The sequence below is a fragment of the Ranitomeya imitator genome, chromosome 10, assembly GCF_032444005.1.
Source record: "Ranitomeya imitator isolate aRanImi1 chromosome 10, aRanImi1.pri, whole genome shotgun sequence".
Classification (NCBI taxonomy): domain Eukaryota; kingdom Metazoa; phylum Chordata; class Amphibia; order Anura; family Dendrobatidae; genus Ranitomeya; species Ranitomeya imitator.
In genome coordinates this window covers 109003966-109016906 of record NC_091291.1, presented here as the reverse complement: position 1 = coordinate 109016906, position 12941 = coordinate 109003966, and the positions used below count along the sequence as shown (strand labels likewise).

The 12941-nt window shown below is 46.4% G+C and overlaps 1 protein-coding gene across 2 annotated transcripts in view; it reads right to left on the bottom strand.

Moving 5' to 3' along the window:
* The window catches only part of VPS13D (vacuolar protein sorting 13 homolog D), a 292394-nt gene that overhangs the window by 153450 nt on the left and 126003 nt on the right, over nucleotides 1–12941 (bottom strand). For both annotated transcript variants that reach the window (XM_069741463.1, XM_069741464.1), the window contains exons 30-39: nucleotides 11735–11944; nucleotides 10488–10753; nucleotides 10036–10169; nucleotides 9477–9632; nucleotides 5697–5895; nucleotides 5485–5559; nucleotides 4775–4963; nucleotides 4160–4249; nucleotides 3838–3978; nucleotides 3399–3524 (exon numbers count right to left, since the gene is read on the bottom strand). In XM_069741463.1, coding sequence (XP_069597564.1) covers nucleotides 3399–3524; nucleotides 3838–3978; nucleotides 4160–4249; nucleotides 4775–4963; nucleotides 5485–5559; nucleotides 5697–5895; nucleotides 9477–9632; nucleotides 10036–10169; nucleotides 10488–10753; nucleotides 11735–11944 — 1586 coding nt within the window. The remainder of the gene's footprint in view (nucleotides 1–3398; nucleotides 3525–3837; nucleotides 3979–4159; nucleotides 4250–4774; nucleotides 4964–5484; nucleotides 5560–5696; nucleotides 5896–9476; nucleotides 9633–10035; nucleotides 10170–10487; nucleotides 10754–11734; nucleotides 11945–12941) is intronic.

Below are 12941 nucleotides of genomic sequence, written 5' to 3'. Positions count from 1 at the left end.
GACATGCACTGCGGAGCTCACCAGGACCGTTGCCTCTGTCCAAAGGAGGATCCTGGAATCTCAGCCGAGGCCAGGGAACGCCGAGTCCACCCCTGGTGGTAGACATATGCCACTGCTGTGTCATTGTCTGTCTGGATTCGAATTGGCAGGCTGCTGAGAATCCTTACCCAGTGAAGGAAAGACAGAAAGATGATCCGGAACTCGAGGACATTGATCGGCCAAGAGGACTCCTGCGCTGACCAACAACCCTGAAAGAACAGGAAACAAAGCCCCGCGCCTCCGCCGAGCGGGCTGGCGTCCGTTGTCACCACCTGCCAGGGAACTGGAAGGAAGGATATGAAAAGGCAGGCTCGTAAGGGACTTCTTTGATGACTCTTGAGCCAAACAGTGCGACGGCTGGCAACAACATCACTGGGCGCCTGTGCGGCAGAAGACGCGACGTCCAGGGAACAAATTATTCCCCTGCGTGAGTAATCTGGGTGGCAAGTTCCGCCAGCCGGCCTGATGGAGCTCCAGCTTGAATGCCCCAACGGAGTTGTTTAGCCCCTCAGATAAAGACTTTGAAACCCAAGTGGAAGCCAAAGTCGGGCATTGGGATGATGCGGCAGTTTCGAAAGCCGACTTCACGAAGGATTCCATGATCCAATCGATGGAATCTTTCAGAGCCGCCCCACCGGACAGCATAAGGACTGTGTTGGTGGCAAGTCTAGCAGCCGACGGATCCACAGGGGGAGAGGTCATTCTCTAACGCCTCTCAATCCGGTTGGCAATGAGATCCGGAGGAAAGAGATTATGAGACTCCAAGACGCTTGTCTCTTTGAGAACGTCTGGTCGAATTCGCTCTTTCTCTGGCCAGAAGCTCCTCGAATTCAGGATGAGGAGCCAATACCTTGGGAGGTAGTTGAGACCGTCTAAACGAAACCGCCTGATCTGCGGGTTTCGTAGAGGAATCTTTGATGCCACAGGTCTGATTGGTCGCTCCAATGAGGCTTTGAACCATATCCCTCATGTTAGCGATTTGGTTCGAATCAGGCCCCAAATTATCCTCCGAAGGCGTATCAGAGAAAGCCTCGCCTGACTCCGGGGGGAAAGGCCAGGGGGAAGTCGACCACAGAGAAGGACCGTGGGGCGAAGTGGACCGAGAAGAGAACTCAGACCAGCGTTCCTGTCTGGATCTTTCGCGGCCTGTATTAGAAGTCTCGGAAAGATCTTCTTGCGACCCGCTGGCTACTACGGAAGTCTGCAGGGGCAACTGATCTAGCACGGACACAAGGGTCTGGGACACCCGTGTGAGATCCGCTACTGATAGAGACAGAGAGGAAGGGGTCTTTGCTCTGAGGTGGAGTGGCGGGGGGGGGGGGGGGTCCTGGGCGATGAGCATAATGTGGGTTGCTGCAGGCCTGCCTGAGAAAAGGTAGGAGGCCGGAAGCGACCTCCCGTAAAAATAGACCGAACGGGTCCAAGGAAAAATTCAGAAGGGAAGAGTATCAGTCTGCGGTGCAGAGCTACTCACGGCAGACGCTGCGGTGGGCATAAGGCGAACACGCAAAGTGTTAGACTAAGGCAGAAGAGGGAGGACAAAAGCGACTTCCCTTAATATTAGACATGGCGATGAAGAAGCCAGAAGGTTAGTACTCACGACAGGTGATGGATGGAAAGCTGCACCTCATGATGTGGATGGTCCTTAACGCAGGGGTGCAGGCAGACAGAGCAGACTTCTGGGACACTCTTCTGTCCGGGACCGGCTGCAATGCTGAGCCGCAAAGGATGAGGATGCCAGGCTATGTGCTTTGAGGAGCCAGCGCAAAGCGGTCCTGGTGCCGAAAAACCACTTCAGGGGTGCAGGAGAAAGTGGGCGGGGCTAACCGCCAGGATGGCGCTGGTGGGCGGAGCTCACCGACTTGAACCAGTCGGGCGGGAGAAAAGCCCGCCTGATGTAAGGAGGAAGTGGCGGAGTCGCGGCCGGAAGTAGGCCCCGGGAGAAGCCGGGGCCTAAATTAGAGGCCGGCGTCCACCGGTGCAATACAGCTCTGGCGCCGCGGGTAGGAAGCGGCACGGCAGCCTGGGACAAAGGCATCGCGGCCGCAGAGAGCGGCCGGAGAAGCGCGGCTGCAGGGGCCCGAAGCTGGCACAGATGGCGCTAAGGGCGGCCGGAATCGTACGGTCGCAGGGGCCAGAAGCGGCGCGGCGGCCTGCAAACGCCGCCGCGCTGGCACAGATGGCAGGGGAGCCGCCGTGCTGGCACAGATGGCGCTAAGGGCGGCCAAAATCGTACGGTCGCAGGGGCCAGAACAGGAGGCAGAACGGCCGCAGCTATGGAAGCGGCGCGGCAGACAGAAAAGCACGGCCGCCACGCGGTAAAGGGATCTCGGCCCGTGCGCGCAGATAAAAAGGCCCCTGCAACTGTGTGCAGCTGCCCGTGCAACGGGCGACGACCAGTGGGATCCCCCCCTTAGAAGATCTGTATGGGGTGGGATGGAATGGGGAAAATACTCACCTTAAATATCCCACGTCGTTACTAACCTGAAGAGGAATGAGACGTCCAGGGAGCTGATGGACGTCCTCGTCTCCGCAACCGATAGGCTCTGGTGGGCGAGTGGGTGGGGGACGGAGCCAGGACCGGACTTCTGAGCACGCTTGTGTGCTAGGATCTTGGTCCTGGTGAGGGATCTATGAGGATACGGGGTGGCAGTACACGCCGTACTCATAGTCCGCACTGTGGGACTACAGGTGTGACTGTTCACCCTGTATCCCTCCGGAAAAACCTGAAAAGAAACGACGCACATTGAGGTAGATAAGGGTCTAATGAAAGACCCGTGTCCACCTCCTACTGACACTAAGCTAAACTGAATAACCTACTTCCTGTCGGTGGGGTGTACACTGCGGAGGAGGAGCTAACTTTTTTATTTGCATAGTGTCAGCCTCCTAGTGGCAGCAGCATACACCCATGGTTCCTGTGTCCCCCAATGAAAGGCGATAGAGAAATTTAGGGTGAAAGAATTGTCATGAACGGACTTGATTCACCAATGGTTTCTCTTACAGGACAGTGCTGGTATCGGAGCTCTGCACCACCCGCCGTTCTCTCACGTCAGAAAAGGCAGCCGGCATAGCGGGGCGGCTGGAGGTTATACACCAGGGGCAATGGGACTAATGAAAAACCTGAATGCAATGATCAAGATGTGTCCCAGGACTTTTGTCCATGCAGTGTATATGTGACCCTGTGAGTTCTGCCTGCGTAGAATGACCCGGAGAACTGACATGAGCACAGAACATCTTTAAAGTCTTAGAGAAAGTTTTACATTTACCAATAACAGAAGAAGTAGTCAACCATTCTGTCCTTCATCTTTTAAGGTACACTGCTGTTGAATGCTGTTCTTACATAGAAATAATTTACTCACTTGGTCCAATGCACGGAGGGTCCACAGAAGAACCCATCCACTCCTCATTTCCAGTTTCCATGGTGGCCTCCTTCTCCAGTTTGCAGTAATCGGCCATCCAGGACTCCTTAGTGTTCACATATTGTTCTACAAAGAACCAAGAAAATATGGTGAACAAGAGACTGATATACTGCACAGAACAAATAATCCGCAGTGTGCTTTCCAATTCTTATAGGGGATGTTTACCCTGGAAAGCTCTTGCAGATGTGTCCAAACCCCCAATCAGGTGATTTTGGAGGTTCATTTTGTTGGAAACCACTGAAATTAGATATTCCATCCCATATAGCAAACACTCAACGCTCTGAAGTGTACCAGTCCTTCTGGCCCACTTCTGGTGAATCGGAGCCTATGAACCCATTCACTTTATGCAATGGGTGCAGACAGTGCGATGGCGCCTTACCGATCAACACGGAGGTGATATTGATGTCCAAACGCTGTTTAGCCTTCAGATCAATCTTCAGGCGAGAAGGATGGAGACGGCTCGCTTCCTGCTGCTGCCAAGATATGGAGCATGGCCATGGCTCGACAAATGGTTCCCAACCTTGAATGAAACAGGAAAATGTATCAGAAGGAGAGAAAGGACAGGACTTCAACAGCTGATTGCATCCACAAATGGCAGCCAATGAGAAGGGGCCAGGATCTATGGGACTGTAGGGTTCGTACTTAGAGAGGAGGATAAGTGATAAAAGAGAGAAAAGTCAGATAATAACTAAACATTATACCGGATAGTTCGCGATTATAGTAATCCCCCGAAAGTATGAATTCAGCGGATCCATCAGGATTGGAAACCAAGTGTTGGAAAAAGTTTAGTCCTGAAAGAAAAAAAAAAGAAAAAAAGTGTAACTACTGACAATAGTATGAGGCACAATGAGTCCCAATCTTGTCTTACCCAGGGTTTTTGCTCTTGGCTACTGCGACATTTTTAAAATATTTTTAATACGTTTTTTATTATATTTTCATTGACAGGTGAGAAAAACAAAAACGGCAATTCTTTTTTACTGCATTCATGAAAATATGTTGCTAATGTAAGAGTTTGTTCTGGATGCAGCAATACCAAACGTGCAGTTTTTTTTTTTTTTACATTTTTAAGCATAACATTTTTTTCTAAATTATTTTAAACCATCGGTTCCCCACGATCACGCTGCAGGGAGTCAATGAGAGCCGGTGACAGCACCAGACATCACTGATATTATATTCACTATCCTGCAGTCTAATGAGCAGATGCAAGGAGTATAGAAAGAACAAGCATGAATATAACGTTAAGTGGAACCATTTCCAAGTGCATTATTTGGCCTGAATATCACTGGAAATTAGGAGACATTAATGACTATACTGACGTGAAAAGGTGATCTCCGCCAGGGGGACATCGCAGTCCATGCAGTCATCGATGAAGCAGATGCAGATACTGTCCGCCTTCAGCTCCACGCCTGATATCCATCGTACGGCCCTACTTCCACCGCTGGTCTTATTAGGCTTCTGAGGCTCGGCATTCTTAAAGAGCCACGTAGCAGCTTTGTCTAGTTGACCTTATAGGGGTGGAAAAGATAAGAATTTAGGAGGCACAAAGCGGAGACAAAAGAGATATAAGAGAAAGAATCTGCCGCTTATTAAGACACATGGACATCCATCACCAGGAGTTGTGGCAGCTGGACCCCCAAAAATGAGCAGCTTGTAATTCCTTAAGACATTGATATTCTAAGAATTGATTCCATTTAGTTGTGGAAGACATATGAAAATGCTAAAGTGATGTTTCACTACGTAGACTACAGTCTGCCTAATTAGCACCCATAACAATAAATCCCAGACAGCTGTACAAGGTGTTGACTTGGCCCCCAAATACCCCAGATCTCAATCTGATTGATCACCTATGAGATGTGCTAGAAAGACAAGTCCAGTCTACGGATGTCTTGCAACTTGCAGAAGATTGTTGCCATGCTTTGTTGAAAGGGTAACCTTGTTGTGGTGTCATTATTCACCTCATCGGTAAATATATCGCCCTCACCTACTGCATGTGCTGTAAAGAGATCCCAGCATTACAATGGTTTACCTTGAGAAGCCAGCAACGCTTTACGGCAATCCGCTACCGCAAACCCCAGCTCCTGCAAGCGGGCAAGCTGATTTTCTAGAATAACCAAAATGATGAAATGAATGTTTAATAGTACAGATCCTAGACCTGATCAATCTCCCCATAAATCCCCCAAAGGATCAGGTTCTGTAAACGCACCCTAAGAGGCCTGGAATACATTTATGAGGTCTTACCTAGAAGAGGATCCATCACATGTCTGTGCACGTCTTTGACCAACAAGCCTTCACTCTCCTTGTCGTTACCTTCAGCGTTTCCGGAGACGGCAGACTCCGGTGTGCTGGTGCTGGTCTGCTCAGGAATGGATTTTGCAATCGCCAGAAACAACTGTACATCATTGTAGGATAATCGGATGTCCAGCGTCTGCAACTGAATCTGACGAGGGAAAGACAGAGAATTCACTGTGACAAACGGACACCAAGATGACAAGTTAACTGCTTGCAGAATTTCTGATATGTCATAGTGAGGCCAGTTTTGATTCGAGGGTCCAGGTGCCGAGATACCTACTAATCGCTGGAAGGACAGAAGTTTCCAGCTTATCCCTGGGCCTTTTTATCCGTTTTGCTTCCCAGACCCTTGGACAAGACATAAACTTAGGAGCTCAATCACCTCTTGCTCATATGGTCAGCAAACGTATGTCTATCAGATTGCCAATAGCTATGCGCACATGCACAGAGCAGGATCCCATTTACTTACTAGCGCTGCCTTTCAGTTCACTTTCTCACCTATTGAACATTTTGCAATCAGTCAGAGGAAGGTCTTATTGTAAAACCAAAACATTACGTTCACGTGGATTGCTGATCTAATAAAGCTAAATTCTTTCCATTGCACCATTCGAGTGCCGGGTTCCTTTCTAAACTTGATGAACAACTTTCTGCAGTCCACTGTCTGTTGTCAAGACCAATCTGTCTATAAGTTACAGACAAGCAGCACAGATTACAAGAATTGGGGGAATGATATGGGATCTCCGGCTGTACACAATACGAAAGCTGCTGCCCTGATGTCATCATGTCTGGATCTGCCTGTGATTGTTTTTACCAGCCATTTGTTTGTTATATTTAATTGCCTGCTCATTTTTCATAGCACATTAGCCGCGCAGCCACCTCTCCTCTCGGCTTATTTCCAACGTCTTCAATTTCCCCTTTCACATTTATTCACCGTGTTCCCTTGTTTCTAAGAGTAGTTCATCAGTGCAATTCTATCCTTCATTTATGTGTAAAGTACAGAGGGAAAAGACAGAAGTGCAAGAGAGAAAGAGAGAATTGCACTGCTGATCTGCTATTGGAAACAAGATAACATAATAATATATATATATATATATATATATATATATATATACATATATATATATATATATGTATATATATATATATATATATATATATATATAAAAACACACACACACACACTGTACAGACAAAAAGTTTGGACACACCTTCTCATTTAAGGATTTTTCTGTATTTTCATGACTGTGAAAATTGTATATTCACACTGAAGGCATCAAAACTATGAATTAACACATGTGGAACTATGTACTTAACAAAAAAGTGTGAAACAACTGAAAATATGTCTTATATTCTAGGTTCTACAAAGTAGCCACCTTTTGCTTTGGTGACACATTCTTGGCATTCTCTTGATGAGCTTCAAGAGGTAATCACCGGGAATGGTTTTCACTTCACAGGTGTGCCCTGTCAGGTTTAATAAGTGGGATTTCTTGCCTTATAAATGGGGTTGGGACCATCAGTTGTGTTGTGCAGAAGTCTGGTGGATACAGCTGATAGTCCTACTGAATAGACTGTTAGAATTTGTATTATGGCAAGAAAAAAAAGCAGCTAAGTAAAGAAAAACGAGTGGCCATCATTACTTTAGGAAATGAAGGTCAGTCAGTCCAAAAAATTGGGAAAACTTTGAAAGTGTCCCCAAGTGCAGTGGCAAAAACCATCAAGCGCTACAAAGAAACTGGCTCACATGAGGACCGCCCCAGGAAAGGAAGACCAAGAGTCACCTCTGCTTCTGAGGATAAGTTTATCCGAGTCACCAGCCTCAGAAATCGCAGGTTAACAGCAGCTCAGATTAGAGACCAGGTCAATGCCACACAGAGTTCTAGCAGCAGACACATCTCTACAACAACTGTTAAGAGGAGACTTTGTGCAGCAGGCCTTCATGGTAAAATAGCTGCTAGGAAACCACTGCTAAGGACAGGCAACAAGCAGAAGAGACTTGTTTGGGCTAAAGAACACAAGGAATAGAAATTAGACCAGTGGAAATCTGTGCTTTGGTCTGATGAGTCAAAATCTGAGATCTTTAATTCCAACCACCGTGTCTTTGTGCTACGCAGAAAAGGTGAACGGATGGACTCTACATGCCTGGTTCCCACCGTGAAGCATGGAGGAGGAGGTGTGATGTGTGGGGGTGCTTTGCTGGTGACACTGTTGGGGATTTATTCAAAACTAGACGGTAGCCCGATTCTAACGCATCGGGTATTCTAGAATATGTATGTAGTTTATTTATGAAGATTTTAGAATAATACATTGAATACACAGGATTCGGCCAACCGCGACCAATTAGCGAAGCGTGGTTCAAATCCTGCGCCAATTCGCGGCCGGACTGCGCCTGTCGCTGATTGTTCGCGGCCGGCCACGTAGTATATAGCACAGCCACGTAGTATATAACAGCCCACGCAGTATATTGCAAAACCCACGTAGTATATTGCACAGTCACGTAGTATATATCACAGCCACGTATTATATAGCACAGCCACGGAGTATATAGCACAGCCCACGAAGTATATAGAACAGCCACGTAGTATATAACACAGCCCACGAAGTATATAGCACAGCCCATGGAGTGTATAACAGCCCACATAGCATATAACACAGCCACGTAGTTTATAACAGCCCACGTAGCATATAACACAGCTCACGTAGTATATAACAGCCGACGCACGCAGTGTATAACACAGCCCAAGTAGTGTATAATACAGCCCACGTAGTGCATAACACAGCCCACGTAGTATATAACAGCCCACGTAGTGTATAACACAGCCCACATAGTATATAGCACAGCCCACGTAGCATATAGCACAGCCCACGTAGCATATAGCACAACCCACGTAATATATTGCACAGCCCACGTAGTATATTGCACAGCCCACGTAGTATATTGCACCGCCCACGTAGTATATTGCACAGCCCACGTAGTATATTGCACAGCCCACGTAGTATATAGCAATGTGGGCATCATATCCCTGTTAAAAAAAAGAATTAAAATAAAAAAGTTACATACTCACCTTCCGTTGGCCCCCGGATCCAGGCGAAGCGTTTACCGATGCTCCTCGCAAGACCGCCACGTCATCATCTCGCGAGATCGCAATGCATGGAGCGGTCACCGGAGCGGCGCGAGGAGCGGGAAAGGCCTGTTCTGGATCCGAGGGGCCGACGGACGGTGAGTATATAATGATTTTTTAAAATTATTTTTAACATTAGATCTTTTCACTATTGATGCTACATAGGCAGCATCAATAGTAAAAAGTTGGTCACACAGGGTTAATGGCAGCGTTCACGGAGTGCATTACACCGCGGCATAATGCGGTCTGCTAACGCTGCTATTAACCCTGTGTGAGCGCTGACTGAAGGGGAGTATGGAGCGGGCACTGACTGCGGGGAGTAAGGAGCGGCCATTTTGTCGCCGGACTGTGCCCGTCGCTGATTGGTCGTGGCTGTTTTGCCACAACCAATCAGCGACTTGAGATTTCCGTGACAGGCAGACAGAAAGAAAGACGGAAGTGACCCTTAGACAATTATATAGTAGATTGAAGGCATACTGAACCAGCATGGCTACCACAGCATATATATATATATGTATTTATTTAGACACATTATACGCACACACACTAGATGCACTTTTTCATATATACATGGAGAAGTACAGTTGACGATGGGTTTTTCTTCTTTTACCTCCAGAATTGGAGGGAAATCCTCCGTGTTGAATGCATCCATGAGACCAGAGCTGTTTTGGTAAGTCGAATTTCCAACCAGTTCTATCTGCACGTGAACGGGATCAATGATGGAGAGAGCAGTGTCGTGTTCATTCCCCAAGCGACACGAAAACACCTATGATAAGAATATAAATTACAATCTGAAAAAAATCAACAAAACCTCAAGACTTTATTGCAAAATGTAACTGTATTGACCCAATTGAAGTCTACTATGTCCAAATGTGGCACTTTAGATGGAAAGCTTGCTTCCTTTCTCATTGTCCGCCGTTCTAGCCCCATGCTTTAACATGAGGATAACCCTTTACCTTAGAATTCTCTAAAGGGTTATAAGAAAATGTGGTTCCTAATCTCTACAACCTCTTCAAAGTGGTCCTCCAGTGTGAAGATGCAATCAGCACCCAGATCTCAGATTCCAAGGGTGCATGAGTGAACTTTAGTCTTCGCTACAGACATGATAGGTACTTTTAGGTTTGCATGACTATTTAAAAAACAAAATCACGTCGCCGCAATCATTTTACCTCAATTCCAAATAAGCTCCCAGAAAACGGACGGTCCGCCAGTTTGGGTTTGTAAGTGAGAACGGTGGTCCCCTTAAGAATTATAGCGTTGGTATCCACACAAGAGGCGTCTTCAACAACCACAAACTCTGTACCTGTAATATTAACCAACAAAATATATTACGTGTTCGTAAAGCTCCAATCCCATGTAATAGGCTTCATGCAAACACCATCAGCTTCCTATGACAACACTTCCGGGCATTCGTGCTTTGCCGCTATTCGTTTGGTCATAGGAACATTACATGGATAAAGTTGACAAGTTTCGTACATGTCCACATCGTATTCATTCCTAATTGTCAGGATGTGGATCCTGACGATGATGTCTAGTGCGTGCCCACGAGTTTAGACAGCCGTCCCCAGCAGAGGACAGCTCTCGCTAATCAACGGTGACGGGACTGGAGCGAGAGTCTCACCAGTCACATTGATCTTCACTTCCAGCTGCTTCTCAGGAGTCACTTGCACAGAAGACCTTTTTGTGACAACGCCCGTCTTCACCGTTTTGGGAACCACGCTTGCAGAATGACTCCTTCTTTCTTCTTCAGGCTGATGGCTCAGGGTTACTTTCTTGGTTTCGCAGGGTGTTTGCAGAAACTTGTGCACTAGCAGCAGCCAGTCAAAGATTAAGAAGACTCTTAGGTTGTTCAGGACCACGGTGAAGCAGGAGGTGTCCTTTGTGGAGCTGCAAAGATGACAAAACGAGAGTTGGTGTAAGAAAGGGAAAAACAAAAAAAAGAACAGAAAGACGCCGACTCGAATATAAAGCATGAGGCAGGCGACTTCCAGACCGGTCCAGGGTCAGACATTTAGGATGAAAGCCCAAACTTGGACAAGTTAGTGATATGGAGAAGATCCAGTCTTCACAGGTGACTTGAATAAAAAGGAGATTATTTTAGAATGAACGTTACAATTACAAAGGGATTAAGATAAGAAATAAAACAAACAAACACGTGCAGGGAGACTCAATGGCAGAGGACCTGTCACCAGTTTGTATTTTACTCCGGCTGCTCCGCCCAAAAAATAAATTTACTTTTTTTTTTGACATCCACAAGATATGGACTTTATTTAGTGGTCATTTTTATAGCCTTTACAAGAGGGCGTGGCTCACGGGCTCCTCTGGGGCGTGTCTTTAAGCTCCTCTGCGTTATTATTCTGTGAGCCACACCCCCTAGTAAAGACCATAAAAAAATACAAATAAATAAAAAGGAGCCACATATTCGGAACCGTATTGTGGATTAAAAAATGAATAAACAGAACATGGAATAGTCAGGAAAGCAGCGTCAATAAAATAACAGCAAAAACTGGACACTTTGGTCCTATTTAAGATCATATTTCTCAGTAGCGCAGCTTTGGCACTGCAACATCTAAAAGTCAGATGAATGGATGAACAGATATATCTCTGCTTATACCTGTATATGTAGAGGTTTTGTTTTTAATAGATGATAGGGTATTTTTTCAGGCAGACACGGGCAAACTTTAAGATGTAAACAAGTTCTAAACACTGGACAGAAGGAAGAGTTTTGTAGTGTTTATAACTTCTAATATGAATAATATCTAATAAAAAAAACAGCAAAAAAACAAAAAAATGAAAAAAAAAAAAATATTTTAATTAAATACTTGAGACTTCATGAAATGAGTGTGTGCTCTACTGTGGCCTTCTTACCGGTGATGTAATTCTATCTGTAAGGACCCCGGGTTGCTGTTGCTCTTGGATGGTTGCAAGATGCAGTTGAAGACATTAGGCTTTTGGGTGGGTGGCTTGAGCTCAGTGTAACGGGTGTCAAAGGCCATCATCGAATGGGAAACCAGGTTAATGGATTTAGTCTGGTTGGAAAAGCTCTCAAAAAGCAGCTTGGATTTTTTAAAGTCAAACCTAAAAAAAAAAGCAAATTACAATCAATGCAGGTCTCAGCAAAGACATATTCAGGCGGTAGTCAGTATCTGGACCCGCTATGCAGAAGTAGGAGGAATGGTTCTCCTCCACACTGGATACGCTTGCTCCGGAACGCTTTGTGTTATTCCTCCAGAAGGAGAAGGTGTGAAGGAAGAGCTGACGCACCGCTGCAAGCAGATTGCCCATACGATATCTAGGGTGTGTAGGGAACGGATTGCTGGGATGAAAGGGTGAAGCAGAAAAGGAAAAGAGGACGCAGCATTTTTAATGTCAAGAGAGCAGGTTTTGGCTGCAGAAATGTGCAATCCCCAGTTGGAAGGCCTTCACATAAAACTGTCAGACCCCGATCTTATGGAAGAGCGAAGAATTTGAGGGTGGGATTTCCAGGCAGGGAAATGCTTGAAATATTGCCTCTTCTTCTTCTCAAAGATGGAAGGTCTCATTGAGAAGTCCTGAAGCAAAAGGGAGCCAATATGCAGCTACGTGTCCATACATTGCTATGGATTATGTAAGAGAGATTTTACCCACTGTACCAAACAAGTAGGTATCAACCAAGGGAAGACTGTATATGTGGAGGCTATGTGGGGCTCACACTGTATATGTGGGGGCTATGTGGGGCTCACTGTATATGTGGAGGCTATGTGGGGCTCACACTGTATATGTGAAGGCTATGTGGGGCTCACTGTATATGTGGAGGCTATGTGGGGCTCACTGTATATGTGGAGGCTATGTGGGGCTCACACTGTATATGTGAAGGCTATGTGGGGCTCACACTGTATATGTGGAGGCTATGTGGGGCTCACACTGTATATGTGGAGGCTATGTGGGGCTCACACTGTATATGTGGAGACCATGTGGGGCTCACTGTATATGTGGAGACCATGTGGGGCTCACTGTATATGTGGAGACTATGTGGGGCTCACTGTATATGTGGAGACTATGTGGGGCTCACTGTATATGTGGGGGCTATGTGGGG